Source organism: Stegastes partitus, unplaced genomic scaffold, assembly GCF_000690725.1.
Source record: "Stegastes partitus isolate 25-593 unplaced genomic scaffold, Stegastes_partitus-1.0.2 Scaffold1234, whole genome shotgun sequence".
Lineage (NCBI taxonomy): Eukaryota > Metazoa > Chordata > Actinopteri > Pomacentridae > Stegastes > Stegastes partitus.
Genome location: NW_007578965.1, coordinates 88,830 through 107,711, shown reverse-complemented (window position 1 = coordinate 107,711; position 18,882 = coordinate 88,830). Strand labels below are relative to the sequence as shown.

The window sequence follows — 18,882 nt, the reverse complement described above, 5'->3', positions numbered from 1 at the left end:
GTGAACTAATGGCTTTAGTAACATGTAATGAATCTCATACTAATAATTTAGAGTAGTTATAAGAAATTAATGAGTTTGGACTCCCAGGCTGTATAAACTCCCTTCAGTATTAATGACTGTAGACTTAAACTTTAAGAAAGGTTTTGTATGACAGATTCAGAAGATAGACCACCAGCATCTCAAAATTGTGTCCATAATGAAAAGTAATCCAACCTCAGCTAGCACTGTTTAATACATTAAATAGCCATATGGAGTTGTTGTCAACTCAAGTAACATCCTCACCTCACCTGTTTCTTCTCCTTTCACTTATTTCTATTGACTCCAGTCTGTTATACACACAGACCGAAGTGAAGGAGAAGCACAGTAGAGCCGCAGCTGAAATGAAACAAGTTATCAGACATTACTGAATACTTGCACTTTTCCTTTTCCAGTGTGGTGTGGGAGGTCAATCTCGGTCTTTTTAGAAATACAGGAAGGGCCCACAGTTTCAAAGGGAAGCATATGTACTAACGTGCACTAACAAGCTGCCAGAACATACCATGGAGAAGCTAGGATGAGCGCATTTTTTACTAAATTAAAACGGCCATTGGATTTTGACAGCCTGATAACTGATCTGTAAAGTGTTAGTAAATGATTTATTGACAGTTATTAAAGCCATTAGTTTCAGTTAGATGGTGGGACCCAGCTAAGCGTCACTGCCTCTCCAATGAGAACCTACAAACTTTCCTCGTCAGCAGCAGACGAAGGCCAAACGTCTGTTAGGAGCAACTAAAGGAACATGAGATATAGGAAGGTTATATAAAGGTTCTTTCTTAATTATAAGAAGGAGTCTGCTTTGTAATTCCAATGAGAGACCGAAGTTAAATTCATGACCTCGTCTATTTTAATCTTTCTGTAGCATTTATTTCTGTATTTTTCTCTTTTTGACCCCAATTGTTTTTTTGTTCTTTTTGTTTTACTTTTTTTTTTCCTCTGAGGATTTCTATCTTTCTTTCAAAAACATTTAAATACTACTAAAAATTTTATTGGCAAGATTTCTGAAAATCAGATGCAGATAAATGAAACACAGTGAACGTAGAACGATAGATGATTCTAATGTCCAAAAGACAAATAATGCAGGAAGTTACATTTTAACAAACCCCTGATTTCCTATGAATATTTTTTGCACTGCACATTAACCAGCAGATTGTGGGGCTCAATTTACCAACGTATCCTTATTTAGAGTAATGTTTGAAATAACCAAATTCTTCAAGGCCTCACTAGTGATAATGAAATGACTGCTGTTGTTTTTGCTCTCCGTTTATGTCTCCTTGCCACTGGCTCCATGGTCTCTGGTAACCAGTGCCTTTTGTAACTCATGTTCTTGTACTTTAAACCTGTTTTGATACAAATGTGCGACTAATATGCCAAAATATTGATGTGTCGTTTTTATCTATTTTCTTAAAGGCGATCACTGCCTTGCTGAGCTCAGTAGAAAAAATGTCTTGAGGCTCAGATGTTTGTAAAAGATTTGGGATTTGATATGATATTCTGCTCAAAATGCAGAATAACCAGAGAAGGTCTTCTGCAGCGGAATAAAGCATGAAAAACACCAATTATTTTAACAAATCTTATCAGCGTACGCAGAGGTTTAGAAAAATCAATCATCGTTCAGTTGAGACTGTGTTGTTGCAAATATTCAGTGAAGAAAAGGAGACGAGGGAGTGAAAAGATGGAATTTAAAGCTAGATTCAGCAGTGTTCTGGGAGACTTTCCCTTCTGTTTATCCTCAGCTGCACTGAGGTCTTACAGCTGAGACTCTGAATCCCGGCACATCCCTCTGCATCCCTCTGCTACTTGCTACGACTGTTCTGAAGGAGTCCAAATGTTACTGTTGCGTCAGCCTCACTTTCAGACAGAGTCACAGCTTCTCTTTGTGGCTGTTTTGCACCCCCAGTGTATGATTTCTTTCCAGCCCAGGTGGAGATGCAGATTCACAGGCAGCGATTTAGATCTCTTCTAACTGAAGTCAAAAAATCTTTTGGTGTAAATATCCCTGAATACTTCAAAGGCCAAATTACTGTATGTTTATACTGTACCTCTATATATTTTCTATTTTACTATAAAAAAAGTGATTTTCTAGTCATTTACACATATATAACTGTGTGGATTCTATTTGATAATTTTAGCCTGGAAATATTGATCATGTTTATAGTTTTAATGGAATGTTATCTCTTTTTATCTCTCTGATTACAGTAGCAGCTTCATGTCTATACCTTTATCTCCAGCCATAAACTGGTGCAGTATGTATAAAGCAACAAGATTAAAGATTTGTTTCAAACCTTCGCTTGTCTCTTTTTCATCGTAGGTGTCATATTGTCAGAGACAGCAGGAGAAGTGGTCCCGCTCAGACTTAGGCTGGTAGGGAAAGATATTCTTGTCAAGTCTTGTCTACATTAGACCCTGAGTCATTTCTCCTCAAACAAGTGAAGACACAGAGCAGATGTATCACGCTTTTATTTTTACTATCACACAATGTATTGCATTGTCTCCCCTGATCGACCTGTACACGACATGATAGCAAAGACAAAATGATCCAAAGCACAACCATGAAAAGTTACCAAAGATTAAGTCAAACCAAAAAATAGATATATTTCTATATAATCATTTTAATATTTGTCATTACACATGATACTGTAGCAGTCACATAAGATAAAGTGTATATAGTGCATTAAGAATAAACCTCGTTATGCAGTGAGAATATGAGTGCCCATCCTGGGGGTATTTAAAGGTTTTTCCCATCCTGCCTTCACACTTTGCATGGATAATAAATCTACATACACCTACTCTCATCAAATCAAGTGACATTTCTGAAGCCTCACACAGCTGGGTTCCCATATACCTGCTGAATTCCAGACCATGTTTGCAGTGGGTGTGTTTACATGCACTCGAGGTAATATCACATTACCAAGGCAGATTTCTTTTCTTAAAGATAATATTTGTTCAGCACTGGGTCTTGTTTTTCAGGGAAAAATTCTTCATAAATAAACAGATATGTTGCCTCATCTGATTTCTGACAGGAGCCAGATCAGAATATTCAGACACGTATAATCAATTTTGAGGGCTGTTTGACAGGAAAAATGAGTTCTTCATGCGTAATATTCCTTTTTATTTGAAACTCTAAGTCAGCCTCAACCTCTAGGGCACAAGATGCAAACATCTCTTCTCTCTTTGAAGCTTACAAGTGCATGTAATCACATCCAAAGAGATTTAAAGAAAACTATCTTGCTTATTTCTGACACACACAAAATCAAAAAATCCTGATTTTAAAAAAAACCTTGTATTTTTCTCTGATTCCTGATCATATTGAATGACTAGTGAAGCCCACTTTGGTTCAGTGAGCTCCACCAAGTGTTCACAGTAACTGTTGATCACTGATTATATCAGTTTGGTTCAATTTGAGTCATTAAATGTTTACATTTTTCTCAGTGTGCACACTACCTGAATGACAGTGGCTAGAGAGTGGGAGTGGGCAGCCACTGTGTTTTTTACTATGCAAGACTTTTTATCAAGGAACAGAACAAACAAAAAAGTCTCAAACCTATGGTAGCTAACTGGTTCAGCAGGAGCCATATTTTTTTTTCTATGGAAAGGCTGTAATTAAACCTTTGAGCAACAAGAACACTCATCAGCCGTCACCTGTATTTATTTATCTTTCATTATACTTCCATACAACAAAGCTAAAGATTCTTATTATGGCACACAGAGATGTTAAAATCAAGAAGAGTGTGTTTTCTGTCTTCCCTTACAGATGCTGGGGGAAAGCATTGTCTTGCTCAGGGTCACTTCAGCAGTGTAGGTAGCTGACAAGTCCAAATCAAAGCCCTACTTCATCCTGCTGCCTGAGCTACCATGGAAATTTAATGTATACTATGTGCATCCATTTGGATTTGTACTGATGATGTTAAATTACTGCAAATCATCAAATAAAAGGCTCTTCTCTAATAAAAACAGAAGGGAAAATGAGGGGATCGGAGGTATTCAACATTTCAACAGCATGAATACCAAAAACAATATATCTTTGTTTGTTTCCCTCAAGGAGAGAAATTCGACCCTTTTTTCATGTTTCAGAATAACAGCTTTAGGTAGTAATTCTGGGGGTTCTTTTAAAGGTTCCTTGTGGAGTTTTAGACCTCTAGTAGCACCAAAGCCATCCTGGTTTTGATCATGATCACACTGCTGACAAGTCCTGCCGATGACTGATCAACAGGTGGCAGTAATGCTCCAGGATACGCAGCAATGTGCCCTAAAAACTGGCTTTGCAAATGTTTTATGAGGAAGAACCTGCACTAAACATATCCTCAAGGATGTACATATTAGGCTTTGGTGAGTGCCACTGACCGTAACTCCACAAGTGACCTGTACAGGGAAAAACGTAAGTGCTAGTGGAGTCTTTTTACTACAATAAAACAATTTAAAAACTGGTAAAAATTAGACTCAGTTGTCTCTAATAACGTTATTCTCTGTTTAGGTGAGGTGAATAAAAACCCAGGCCCCTATTAAGAACTTATGGTATACATTAGTTTATTAACTAAACATTATACGATAAATTAAATGAAAGCAAAGTTAAAATATATATATAGTCTTGTGCAATAACACTGAGTCCAAGTACAAATAATACAGGCAAAAAATATCAATTGTATATTTCGTATTGTGTAATATATATATAATTTTGGGAAAATAGCTACATTCTCTACTTTGGCTAAAAGGTTACAGCACCACAACTTCCACCTGTTTCAAGCATATAGTGAGAAACCGAAATGAATCAGAGTCTCTTGTGTTTTTTTGTATTGTCACATTGCTGTAAAATCATGCGTGGAGACGAACTCCAGTCGTCGCTAAAACCCGCTGATCTGCTTTGTAGATTCGTTTGGAAAAATGTCTTCTAGTAGGAAACACTACGGTGCTCTGCAGCATTAAAGGTCAACGTTTGACACCTTGTTAGAATTCCTATTAACAAATAACGATTTGTAGCACTTCAAAATGTTACGTGTAGCACCTTCGAAAAAAAGCAAGAAAAAGAGAAGTGACTTTTTTTTTTGAGAGGAGCTTCAAGTGTTTGCTAAAGCAGAGGCTGCTGCTCGATTTTCACTGTAACAAGATTCATGAGAATCTCACAAATTTGGGAGATCAAGACAACATTAAATATAGTACTGAAGCATAGGATGGGGTTGTGCATAGCTGTTTTTTTTTTCCTTGTCACTTCTGAATATGTGTGAGAGAGTGTGTGTTTGTACTCCTACAGGCTCTGTCAGTTGTCCTCTTTTCTTCTCTGTAGCCTTAATTTCCTTGACAACCCTGTTGGACAAAGAGGAAGAATCAGAGAGAAGTACAAAGCTGAGTGAAGCAGTGTGTGTCTGTGTGTGTGTGTGTGTGTGTGTGTCTCTGTGTGTGTGTGTGTGTGTGTGTGTGTGTGTGTCCCTACAGAGTTGGTTCGTTTGCGTTTCCAGCAGTCTGGGTTGAGTCTCTTCTGCTCGTCGGCGAGTGCTTTGGCCTGTATGGTGAAAGCGCGGCGCTCCTCGCTTCGCATTTTCTTCCACCGCTCGCCGAGGAGGACGCTGATCGCTCTACAACACAGACACAAACATTATCACGTATCACACACGGATACACAATACAAATTCACAACACACGTGGAGGATTACACCTACCTGTTGTCCTTGCCTGGGTACATCTGCGTGTACTCCACTCTGAACTTCTTGGCAAACAGCATGAAGGCGTTCATTGGCCGCTTGCACTTGGTTGGCGTGGCAGTGTTGCCTCCCTGTGCGCTGACAGGCCGGCCTTTGGCTGCCTTTTGCTGACTGGAGTGGGAATGACTGGGACTGTGCGGGTCTGTGAGTTGTAAACAGTTCACATAAGATTGGAGGAGCACCATCAAAGCACAGACCTGACAATTACAGCTGCCTGGTTTTTATTTTTTTATGCAGTGCATCCTCTGCTTTGCTAGACTGTATCTGTATTCTTGTATTTTATCCTCATGTTTCTGTTTATTCACACAATGAATGGTTATAATAGAGGACCTTGTAACATGTCTCTGTCTGGAGAAACAGCTCCCCCGCTGGACTGGGAGGCGTGTCGCCGTCTGGCCATACTGCTCAACACGTAAACCGCAGAGGAGTCCAGAGGAGTGAAGTCATAACTGAGGAAGAGCCACACACACAAACACAGGCCTTTCAAACACAGCATTCTGCCAGTTTGGGTTTAAAACAGCTTTAACAGATAAGTTTGCAATTTCTTGAGCCTATAACCATATTTAAAGATATCCAAGGTCATTAGCCATGTTTCCATATGATCGTCAAGTGAATTTGAAGCAAACTTTTGAAATGTTGCACACAATTTAAAAAAGAAACTGTGAATTAAGACTTGTTTGGATTAAGTGCTTTTAGCAGATAAACTGGGCTGTGGTGTCATCAGAGGGCGGCGCTGTAGGATACATTAGTTGTAATAAACAGTAGAAGAAGGTGGAAACAAAACCAGCTTTAGAAGAAGAAACTAACAAAATGGAGAGAAGTCATATGGAGGTATTTTCAGTTGAGGAAGTTGTAATTATTCTTTGATGTCAGCTGTTATTGGACATGTTTCATGCTGTCTGGAGACAAACACAACAACAGAAGTGGAAACAGCTGATCAGTCATGTGAGTTACATGTTCAGAACCTGTTTGGAAAAGGTTTCTGTCCCTCAAAAAAATGCATTACAGCTTTTTTCAAAAAAGCAATAAACCACCTCAAGCGGGTTTAGAAACTCTGTTGTGAAGTTGTTGACATGTTTTAGAATTTTGCTGTTTCCATGAACTTTTCCTACTTCAAATTGCACTTAAAAATAATGGAATACATAGTGGCTCTGTCAAATGCACTTACAGTGTAAATGATGGGAACAAAATCTTCATTCTGGGCAGTGTGGACTACAAATCTAAATCTATCCATCCATTATCTATCCACCGCTTAATCCTCACTAGGGTCATGGGGGGCTGGAGCCTATCCCAGCCGACTTAGGGCAAAGGCAGGGGACACCCTGGACAGGTCACCAGTCTATCGCAGGGCCTACAAATCTAAAGCGAAGCTAAAATGAGCCTTCAGTGGTCTGACTTTGACAGACCAAGTGAATTTCTCCCAAAGGTTTTAGTAGAAAATTCACCATACTAACTATATTTCCACTGAAGCTCAACAAGATAACTCAATGAGGAAAGGCTGCTGCTGTGGAGGTGTCTGTTAAATATTAACATATTACATTCATGTTACCCCCCATATCAGTTTCACCAGAACACATTATGTAATGATTTTCTGGTTTCCAGTATGAACAGGATGAATGATTACAGAAAGAAACCTGATTGTTGTTTAAAGACACGCTAACTAAATTAAAAACTAATGTACATTCGACTTCAGTGAAAACTACCCATGAGCTACACAGTGTTCTGCTTTACCTTTTGAACGTGTCAAAGACCAGTGAATCATCCGTGTGCTTTGCATCTCTGTGTCCCGGAGGAAGGCACACGTCTCCTACTTCCATTTCATAGCATGGTATCCCATAATGCACCACTGTCAGGCTCGGGTAGAATGACGACCACCCTGGCAGAAGGACGGACAGAGTGAAACAGTCTTTATAATGTTCTAATTTAAATGCTTTCAGTGTTTTCTCCTCAACAACACTCTTACCTTTGTTTTTGACATAGAAGGGGTGATCAAGTTGGCAGCGGGCAGTAATGGGGGTACATCCAAATGCCCCAGGGTCAAAGGTCAGCTGTAGGACAGCCTGACCAGACAAAACAATCTCTGCATGCTCCACCAGCTGCAGACCCTCAGAGCCATAACTCTGCAAAAGAGCGAGCAGTTGTTTCTACACAATGTGGTGCTATTTTATCTTGCTAATTTTTCAATACACAAGTTTTGCCTTTAATTGTCAGCATGCAGCGCAGGTGGTGCTGCTGGTAATAATATCAAACTCAACTAAAGACTCTGCAGCTATCAAGTCGTACCAGAGATGCTAAATCAGAAAATATACATGTATCATAAATGCCTGTCAGTCTGCTGCTTGTTTAGTGTACCTTCAGAAATCTGGACTGCTCCTCATCAGCAGAGTCTTCCTCCAGGTCCTCAACGTCCTGCCACTTCACATTAGAGCCACTGTGGAAACGTACATGACTTCCTGTTGACAGAGAGGAGCAGCTCTTCATCACGTCAATGACACACAAATACATTACATCCTTGAGATTCTTGTAAATGTTTACCTTTTTTTTTGTTTGTTTCAGTACATTTACATTCAAGTACAGTGCCTTGTTTCTGTACTTGAACTGACTGTGTGTTTGTGTGTCTACCTTTGACAAAGCAGTGCCAGGCGGTGGGTGGGCAGGAGAAGCTCCAGCCCATGTCCTCATCGTCAGACAGAGAGGATCTGGTTGACACTGCAGAGCCACACTCACTGCTCTTCTGTGGAAACAGGAAGGAGAAGCATGAACGGGCACGACTGGGACGAATCAGCTGCCTTCATGCATACTGTAAGCCACACAGATCTAAACACCAAACAACTCAGTGTTTAACAGTCATTTCCAATGGACGTAGTGCTGTAAGGGGGCTCCGGTGAGCGACAGTGACTATACAGTAAACGTTTGGTCTACCCTGCTGCGCCGGCGCTCCCTGAGGTGACCCCTGGAGGACGACAAGGTGCTGCTGGGGAGAGGAGGAGGCCGAGCGTAGGAATGTAGATCACTGCTGGTGCTCGGGATGCAGACTGAAGACGGGCTGAAAATGACAGAGGCTTTGATGTGTGAATGCTGAGAAAATCCCCTGACACCGAACTACAGGGTTTCTCCTGCATCAGAATGGGCCTTTGGAGGGCGACTACACACAACAGTAAGCATGACTCAGAAATCTATGCATTTTCCTGTTATTTCTGATCATCTGATAAATAAAAACGACTGCACTAAATGCAGCCACAGTTGACAAAAACTGGTTAAAAATGTGTTGTTTTTTTTTTAGCATTTGGTGGTTTTCCTTTGGCGCTGGCTAAAACCTCTTTGATGAGGCACCAAACATTTCTTTTTGCAGGAAAAACCTTGTATTACAATAGACAACAATGACACATGGTAATATGTGCGGTTTGCACAGATTCATGACGTTCCTGTAACACCAACAGATCCAGTCATAGTGCCTGCTGAGGTTTAACAGGTTACTCAACCAGAACTTCTCGACTCTGTTTGATGTGACTGATCAGCTTCATTGAACAAAATCATGATAAAAGCAGTAAGTTCACTTGTGTTCCAACTATTTTATTGTCTCAGAATAAATCCATGTGTACCCAGGCAGCAGCACGGAATGAGCCAGCTGGTTTTGGATTTTATCAGATGTGTCAAAACATTGAGCCATTTTCAACACAACTGCTTCATGGTGATTCATACAGCTTTGTTTCCACCATCACTACCATGACAGCACACAGGGAATTTCCTCAGAGCTGTTTCTGGGAATTTTTACAATCTGAGGAGAAGTTTACTTTCTACAAATTACAAGTGACACGTTGCAAGGCTGACTCTGACATCTGCTTCTATATGTACAAATATTACACATATTGAAACACTTAAAGCAGTTATTAAAAACATAGATAAAGAAAACGTTTGACTTCTTTGGCAGGGATTCAAAAATGGGTGGGTGGGGTTGCACTGCTTGTTTATGTTCTTTTAGGTTGTAGTTTGGATTGTGAGACACAGAACTATTCGTCCTGCTGTTGATGATGATATCTTTAGAATATAAGACTCAAGTACAGAGAGCACCTACCTGCTGCGAGGAGGCTCCTGTAACAGTGGGCTCTGAGGTCCAGTGGCGATGTGTGCCAGCTGCGTCAGCCAGTGTGTGTCTGGAGGCGGCGAGTTGTGTGCGTGTGCATGTCGCTCCTGGTGCGACACGCCCACCTCCACCTGGTACACAGGTGCTGCTGTTGCTTCTTCTCGAACCTCCTGTAGATCTGGGAGGTCGTCTGGGAGAAGAAAACAAACCCCAGCTGAAGTGGTCAGTTCGGAAAGATAATTTATCATCTGGAAAACTGGGGGTCCACAGGCATCATGTTGTTCTGTGTTAAACCTGATGCTAGCTTATGTTCTCTTTACCATATTCCATGTAGCTGTCGCTGGTGGGAAAGTCAGGTGAGGAGGGGAAATGTTCGTCACAGCGGAGCGGATCATGTGACTGGTCTCCATCTGTATCCATCACCATTCCTGAATGTGACAGCAAAGCAACACAAGGAGATTACCGGGGTAAGAAGCATCCTGGACTAGTTAGGAGCTTTACAGGGTTAATTACAAGTAGCTTTGTTCATAGATGGATGTAGCATCTAGAATGTATCATGTATAATGTACTGACTCACAGTTCCAAAGTATTATTAATCCATCAGGCTTTGTTTGAAAAGCACTTTTCATTCAAATAGGATGGAACACAAGTGCTTTAGAGAACCAAAAGGAAACAAAAAAACAATGCCCTCCGACCTCATCAATCCCAATCCCCTCATAAACAATTGTGTTGTAAATGATGACTCAATAAAAACACCAGCGAGGAGTTGAGGAAATTAATAAATAGAATGAGGAAACGCCAGAGGCACGCTAAGTCAAACATTCTCAGCAGCAAAACAAGACCGAAATAACAGTGGAATGTAAAAAAGACATAAAACAAACTAGAATGTATAAATAATAAGTCAAGGAAATAATTAAAATAAAATGAATAAAATCAATTAAAATCCAGACTAAAAGGGTCTTTAGTTTGCTTATTATTGTATGGAAAGCACATTTCTTTGAAAAATGACACAAACCTTTCTAAAACTCTAAAATTAGATTAAAGAAAGGGTATTTTATAAATAGTGGTGTATTTTTTTTAACTATTATTTTAAATTTGTAACTGTAAGTTAACACTAAATATTAGATGATAACAACAATAATGTTTGCAGATAACAACTTGCAAATTTAACAAGTAATCCAGCAGCTGGTTGGTAGTTAAAGGCAAACTGCACCAATTTTACACATGAACATAAACTCACTCAATTATATTTTGTTCTCTGCTGCTTTTCCCAAAATCTGAAGAAAGGACCCCTAGTGATGTCATTAGGGTTATTTTGACATGGCCTCGGAAAATACACACTGTTGATGGAAAGTCTCTGTTACAGACAGGAGGTGTAGAGGTGTAAAAACACAGCTGTCAGCCAGACAGGGAGGGTCTGACAAAACACTACAAGGCACTTTAGGATTTTTTACAATTTCACTTAATACTGGGGATCCAAAGTCGGTATAATGTGATTGTCGACCTCTCTTTGTTATCCATCTTTTTATGAATTCCTTAACTTTACCGTAGTGCAACGCTAAACCCCTGTAGTGCCCCTTTAAGAGTTCTGTGTCAGTAATGGAAGTGTAGCAGCTGCAGCCCTCTGCTCTGTGGTTACCTGTGTGTTCAGCCTGAGGCTCGGGCTCCTGCAGGTTGTGATATTTGGGATCACTTGGCAGCACAGCTGGAGTCACCACCTCCCACACCATCATGTCCACTCACTGAAACATGTAGAGAGCAGACTGATACACTGACACATTCTACTTTTTTTTTTTTGTTTGTTTTAATAATTATTAAGGTTTTAAAACACATGACCCAGAGGTAAGGCTAATCTAAACATATGTATCCACACTGGCCATGTTCCAAAATCCCACTGCGCCACCCGCCCACAGTCGTACACAGAAACATAATCCTCCACTGAGCTGTAATGTATAGGCTATAAATGGTTGGGGTGACATAGGGTAACACTGGTTACCTCATAACACTCCTAAGTTTAGACACATTTTCACAGCTCAAGTTCACTATTCAGGAAAAATGTAAGAAGAATATAAGATAATGTAAGAATATAGTAATATACAGTGTTTCAAAGTGTTCAATTTCAAACACGTACACACGATAACAACGCGTTCCCCTCTAATATATTTATATATTTCATAATTTTTCTCGTCATGTGACCACGTCTTGTTTATAAACTTTTGAGATCCTGCGCGCATGCGCACAAAAGCTCATTCATTCAATACCGAGAAGGGCAGCGACAATACAACTGAATTAAACGGTCAAAACGAGTAAAAAAAGCACCAAATGAATCACCCACATCGCCTTTAATGTTGTGACACTGTCGAGTGGCATTAAACGTTTCGACTGTCAACGTTTTGACGCTTTGTACAACTTCAGACGAAGCTGCGCTATTTGTCACGAAACAAAGTGCCGTTGAAATCCTGTTGTTACGTCGACCAACAGAGGAAAAGACGACCAAAAGCTGTGTTGCCGCTAATTTAGCCGACAAATTAATGTCACGACGGATTTCGGAGTGTGAAAATGTGATTAAACGGAGTAAAATGGACGCTCCATCCTATTGCGCAAAAGGTATTACAACAAAACAACTAACGTCAACAATGAAGCTTTACGGAGCGACAAGCGAAACTGTATTTACGACCAGAAACAAACGTTGTCAGCTTCACGTTGTTACTCCTATACCAAGTTTAAGAAAAAATCATTCAAATTGTAAAGTCACTTCTTAAATTCGACGCTTTAAAACCCATAAATGATTTCAATGAACTTTCCTTAACTCACCAAAACAGTCGCCTTGTACGGAAAAGGGGGCTGGTATAAACACAGTTTCTCAAGCTCTCCTATTGGCTGGACGTGGTGTCAATCAACGGATTCTCGCGCTCTCATTGGTCAGTTCAGCGCTAGCTTGCTGTCTTCATTATCATCACCACAACAATAAAACACTGGGTGGGTTCAAATGGTGAAACATGGCAAAGAGCCACAACTGGCAGTAAAAAAAACAAAAAAAACATCTAACCCCCCGTATAATGAACACATTTGCTTTTCAACACACTGTGAAACGAAAGAGAAACCATCATCTGTTTATTGACTCTTGATAGTCTCTAGAGTACGTGAAGTTCTCTGTAATTATAAATGAATGTGAATAGCAGGAGACAGACTTCTTATCAGCTGTAATGGATCAAACAGTTTCAGCCAAATAAACCTTTCCTGGCCTACTCTTGTTGTTTCAGACACATGTTTGTAACTGCTATATAAAGACCTTAAGTACATTCTTTAGTGTAATTATAGTTGTGTCACTGCTGCAGGAAGGACAAAGTAAAACCATAGTCAGAGTGTCCAACACATGGCAGAGTTTGCTGTGTGATGTTGTGTTTTTTTGGCAAATTAATCTGCAAATCAAATCTGCACAGACAACAACTATTGTGTTAAATGAGTGAATAATCAATGTGTTGCAGTTACGTCACACTTTGAGCCAATCCTGGAGTCAGTTTAGCACACTGAACCAGTTAATGGGTTTAAATTTCTTTAAATAAACAGAATTACTAAGTAAAAGATGATTTAAAGTTTTAGTCACCATGCAAGACAATTTTTGTTTAGGTGTGAGAGTAACACATCTTTATAGTCAGAAAGTCTTTAAAACAATACAGAAGTGGCCTGATCACAGTAAAATTATGTCTAAAATCAATAGTAAAAAAAATAACATCAATAAAAAAATGTAAATAAAACAGTTGTACAATGTCACTGATAATTAACATAATGTTTAGTGTCACTGTCCTCAAGTGGTCACAGTGTGGAACTACAAGAAGACAGGAAAAATCAAGTTAGACACGATCACATGTGAAGATTTCCTGTTGATCATTTTATATCTTTACAACAATACATAGCAATGAAACGTTTACAAAATAAAAGACTGAAAGAGGTCAACTTTAGTCACACATTTAATACTATCCCATGTTAATTTTAAACTAGTCATTCCTAAGGAGGATTTTCAAAAATGTAAATTCATCCTCATTTTAGGTAAATTAATCTTTTGTGTGTCTGTTTTTGTGTTGATGCAGACACATCCTGCAGTCTGTGTGGTGGATCATTTTTCTGACAACCACATTTACTGATTTATTCTAAATTATTCATCCACAGTGCACTAACTAAGCATTGTCACCAAATCCATTTACTTACCTAATGTGCATCGCAGAGCCACTAATGTTTCATAATCGCCTGATTCTGTCTTCATGTTCAGGAGCTGTGTGTCATGTTCACATCAAAACGTCACCTCTGGTGTCCTGAACACGTGCCTTGCACAATGTTTTCTGAGCATCAGTTTACTAAAGCACAGCACCTTTCTCACATATCTTTATTTTTAACCTTCTGATTATTTACCATCATGATAAGACAATATTTAAACCAGGACAAATGTTATTATTTAATAATGCTAAAGTAGTCATAGACTTATTATACTACTACTAATAATTTGTGTGCTTTATTTTGTTGTTATTCTATTTTTATCTTAATCTGTGTGCTTTGTTTTATTTCAATTTCAATTTATGTTTATTGGAAAGCACTTTGAAGCATTTGTTTTGAAAAGTGCTCTATACATAAAGTTTATTGTATTATTATTGTTGTTGTTGTTGTTGTTGTTGTTGTTGTTAAGGACAAGGACGTTTTCTAAGTCCCATTTTCAACAACAGATCACAATTTCTCCTTTATTATCCTTAAAAAACACATTTTTGTAGTTTTAGGTTTGTGGGTTTGCCTTATGACGCTGGGCTGGTGTTTTATTTTGAAGGGAAGCCGGATGTGCTGTTCCTGTTGTGACTAGAGAAAGTTAACCGGTGAGTTTGACAACCGCTGTGGGTAGAAACGCAGCATTTCCTTCATCCAGGCTTTGGACACAAACTCAGAAACAGTTTTACTCAGTCTGTGCTCTCTTCATTTAGCATAAATGCCGAAGTCTTCCTCCACGGTTCGGGCTTTCGTTGCCGTCTGCGTTCATTGGTGAGTCAGCAGCAGCAGCTTTACTCTCTTATTTCTTGTCTGTGATTATTCGGGCAGCTGTACCGTTACACCGCAGGCTAACCAGCTCCGACACTGTTCCTCCTCATGTACGCTTTAATTTACTGCCCAGTGAGCGGTCAAAGTGAGTTTTATGAGCGGACCTGAAGGTGTTTGTGAACACAGCACACAGTCTGTGTACAGTTTTAGTTCATCCATGCTGCGGCTGCTTTTTGCTTCCTGCTTTTCAAAGCTTCCTCTGCTGATGTGAAAGAAGCAGAAGGGAAACTCCAGCAGCAATCCTATGACTTCTGAACACTTCAGACTGTGGACAGGATTTTAATCTTCACTTTAGTGTAGTCAGAGTTCTTAGTAGGGACCCAGGAGTTTATAAAAAGTCAGACTACACTGTTGAAACTACTAATCCATCATGTTGTTTTTAATAATACTGCCATCATGTCCTACAAAACCCACATTTCTGATTCTGTTCATATAGTGATCTGGCCTGTATTTCAGTTAAACACCACATTCACAGCTAAACACGAGCTTATCATCCATATAGTCATCATTTTTGTTGTTGTTCACTTGTGGAGTGCAGTTTAGAAGTGAGACGAGTGTCAATACTTGTTTTCTGTCATTAGAACCTGAATCTTTTTGGGTTTTAACAGAGAGAGATGTGTTTTTTGATCGTTTATTGTTTTTTCCAATATAGATCCAATGTCACAGAGCCGTCACCATCTGTGGAATAAAAATGAAATGTCATTTTTTAAATTATTGTTCCCTCTCAAATGATCAGAGGCCTCCTGCTTGATGATCTCTGATTTAATTGAACCTTGTTTTTTTAATATAACTAAACAGGGATTATTTAAGATAGTATCAGTTTTTATTGTGTGATTATGTTAGAAATATGACAAGTCCTGTTCTACTTAGATCAGGCTTTCTACTAATATGTTTTTTGGTCCAATATGTCATAAATGTCAATCAGTTCTGAAAGTTCAACTAAAGTAGGTTTCTTTTCAGTTTTGTGGCCAATTATTTCATATTAAACAGTATTCTCTATGTTTTGTTATGTGATTAGTGTGACATGTAGCTACATGTGGTCCAGAAAATATCACTAGGATGGCTTAAGATGACACTTTTCATGATGGCTTTTTAAAAAATATTTCAAGTTACCCGTAATTGGAGATTATTTGATATATTTGTCCTCGATTCTGAATCAATGACAGGATGAGAAATAACAGATAATCTCATGTTTTTATCTTTAATAGCGTCGGAGATATTGTCGTTCAAACATAGCCTCAAATGTCAATGGTAAAAAAAAACAAACACTCAAGTTATTTAATTTAAATCTAAACTTTCACAGAAATCTTTATAAATGTTTAGGCTGTAAATTTTCAGGCAAATCAGGGCTGGTTGAGTAGAAATAGTTTTTAAAATTAATTTTAAACAGTCACCCAATTATATACGTATTTGTTGTGACCTTATAGTTTTCTACATTTTCTACTTTTACAGTTTTTTAATGAATTTTTTGCCCACCTTTTCGTTTTTCTTCACAAAGTCCACACAGCAGGCCTTCAGTATTGACCATTTGGTGAGAATTTTATCATCATGGTTAAATAATTACAGCATCTTCTAAAAAGCTTAACATGCCTTATAATAACAGTAAATTATGTTTAAAAACACGGTTTAATGAAAGTGTAGAAGTGTTGAAATCCACACAAGATGACACATTTTTTGAGTCATTATTTTGTGTTTAAACTGTGAAGTGAACGCTTAATCCAACCCAAATAATCACTTAACAATACCTAACAGAAGGGGACTGCAAGATGACGAGAAGAACGCTATCTCAGTGCTTAACAAAGAGAAAATACAGAGAGAGACGTCACTTAGATTCAGTAAAACAGCTTCCATTACATTCAAAACACAGTTTGTCTCCACCAACAACCACAAAAGAAAACAGTGGCCGTAGTGGTGAAATAATAGTTTCCAAAGCTGCCCGCCTGCATTTTATGGACAAAGTGATTTAAAGAGCATTTGATTAATAGTGAAATCGATCAATAACGCTGCATTAATTTGTTTAGTCAGAGCAGGAGTAAATGGCCTCTCTGTTAGCATTTGTTAGTTATCACATCCCATCTCTGCTTCCTATTTCACCAGAAAATAGAGCCAGCTACAGAAACAAGACCTTATTAGAATAGTTTCCCTGTGACTGGACAAATGAATAGAAGTTACTGATGATAATCAGTAGCTCTGAAAGTTTTCTGATGGATCTAAAACAGGTGGCTGCAGCTACAAATGTCTGTCTCTTGTTGATGTGTTTACATTCCTGATTCTTCTGCTTGTCAAAAATATGACATCAAAAGCGACATCAGTCGACCGCTGTACATGACCACAGCTTGACCAGCATGTTGTGTTTTTCTGTTTCCATCTCTCCTTATCCTCCTCAAGCTAGGCGATGGACGGGCAGCAGATCCAGGTGAGCGACGAAGAGCCTGAAGTCCTGCGAGAAGAGAACCGAAGGAGGAGGAGGAGAAAGAAAGCCATCACCTCATCGTCCTGCTCCTCCATGGATCAGATCTCGGTAGAGTTTGTGCTGCCCACGGCGGCGAGGGGCGGAAACGGCCCCGACTCCCTGCTGCTGGAGGTGGCTGGAAACTGGACCGTAGAGCAGGTCGGCTTATTGGCTTGTTTATTGGCACAAACGGGGATAATTTGTGCCTTTAGACATGAGTTGTAGTGATTGGATGAAATAGATTCTCATGCGTATTTGTTGTTTCCCAGGTGAAAGCTCAGGTGTGGCTGAAGGCCGTGACCTTAAATCTCTGTCCTGACTTCTACCAGCGGTTTTCTCCAGACCACTGCATCCTGCTCTACCAGAAGAAAGGCAACGTTTGTGAGATCTACGACAAGCACCAGGTCTTCCAGACTCTAGACTGCATTCGCTACTGGAGAGGTACCAAGATGCTGCTCCTGCAGTCACAAACAGAGCTGGTGTGCTTTTGGGGGGTTTTGATGATGTAAAACACGTGTCTTGTATTTCCAAAGCTCTGAAGAAGGACGTGGGGCGGATCCAGCTGGTTCCCCGTCCGCAGCCCTCGGATGAGTCTCAGCAGTACCAGCGTTACCTGAACTACCTGATCGGCTACGATGTCACTGACGTCAGCAACGTCCACGACGACGAGCTGGAGTTCACACGCAGGAAGCTGCTGACGCCGCGACGCATCGAGCTGTCGGACCGCGACCCAAACCTTTACTCCATGGACCCGTGGGTGACCCGCAAGCCGCTGCCTGAACACCTGCACGCCAAGGTGTGAGATTATATTATTAGAATGAACACCTCATAAACTGCTTCTTATATATAGTTCACATGCTCCCAAACACATTATGGCACATCGTCCTTGCTCTCAGGCCCTGCACAGAAATCATTTATATTATTGTGTGTAATTATTACAAAGCGACTATTTGTGTGTAAATGTAGTATTTGCTGCAGTTACACCCCTAAACCTGCATATTTATAATCCCACTACAAACAAGCTGCTTTCGTCTGAGATATCTCACCTCAGTTTCCTCGTGACTTTATCTGATGGCTGTTCGGCTCGCTGAGTTTCTCACACTGAGGCAGTCATGTTTTATAAGGAAGTTATTCAACTTGTGAGAAAGTTCATTCTCATGCAACATTTTGTCTCATATGCAGTTCACGTATCCCTGATGTGAGCTTATTACAGGACCGCCGTCAGGACTGGCAGTAAAGTAGCACAGCAGCATGTTTGGATCATTTAAAAAAATCTATGGATGGTCAGGAGGTTTATGACACGACACCGTACGCTACAATACAGCCAATGCAAATGCAGTGTACTTTATTGTCTCCTTTGGGAAAGTTTTCTTGGCTGAGGGTCGGTGCGTCTTTGTTTACATTGTTTACATATTTACAAGTTATAGTGAAAACTTTACCACAGCATGCTGGACCTCTTAATACTGCAGAACCTGAAAACAACAGATAGTGCAGTCATCCATCCTGACAGGTTTCTCTCTGAGGTAAAGTGC

At 39.7% G+C, this 18,882-nt stretch overlaps 2 protein-coding genes across 3 annotated transcripts in view; one reads left to right on the top strand and one right to left on the bottom strand.

Moving 5' to 3' along the window:
* Positions 1–2,478: 2,478 nt before the first annotated feature.
* LOC103369066 (HMG box-containing protein 1-like) lies at positions 2,479–11,846 on the bottom strand. The gene is made up of 12 exons (XM_008297665.1): positions 11,456–11,846; positions 10,137–10,244; positions 9,808–10,006; positions 8,655–8,778; positions 8,355–8,466; positions 8,085–8,185; positions 7,696–7,852; positions 7,464–7,608; positions 6,063–6,181; positions 5,691–5,874; positions 5,465–5,606; positions 2,479–5,337 (listed from the first exon to the last, which is right to left on the bottom strand). The coding sequence occupies exons 1-12, from the start codon at positions 11,547–11,549 to the stop codon at positions 5,320–5,322; spliced, it is 1,503 nt and encodes a 500-aa protein (XP_008295887.1). The 5' UTR covers positions 11,550–11,846; the 3' UTR covers positions 2,479–5,319.
* Positions 11,847–14,669: 2,823 nt separating this feature from the next.
* pik3cg (phosphatidylinositol-4,5-bisphosphate 3-kinase, catalytic subunit gamma) overlaps positions 14,670–18,882 on the top strand; it is a 20,949-nt gene continuing 16,736 nt past the window's right edge. Inside the window, exons 1-4 of one of the 2 annotated variants that reach the window (XM_008297664.1) lie at positions 14,670–14,841; positions 17,291–17,509; positions 17,620–17,791; positions 17,884–18,146. In XM_008297664.1, coding sequence (XP_008295886.1) covers positions 17,294–17,509; positions 17,620–17,791; positions 17,884–18,146 — 651 coding nt within the window. In that variant the 5' untranslated portion in view covers positions 14,670–14,841; positions 17,291–17,293. Of the gene's footprint in view, positions 14,842–17,286; positions 17,510–17,619; positions 17,792–17,883; positions 18,147–18,882 lie in introns of both variants that reach the window. The other variant, XM_008297663.1, reaches the window with a different exon arrangement.

Excerpts from the sequence above, each read along its gene's own strand:
- LOC103369066 (XM_008297665.1), bottom strand. The coding sequence starts at position 11,549 with ATGATGGTGTGGGAGGTGGTGACTCCAGCTGTGCTGCCAAGTGATCCC. Across the intron at positions 10,007-10,136 it reads CGACAGCTACATGGAATATG|ACGACCTCCCAGATCTACAG; the intron begins GTAAAGAGAACA and ends TTCTTCTCCCAG. Across the intron at positions 7,609-7,695 it reads CTTCTATGTCAAAAACAAAG|GGTGGTCGTCATTCTACCCG; the intron begins GTAAGAGTGTTG and ends TCCTTCTGCCAG.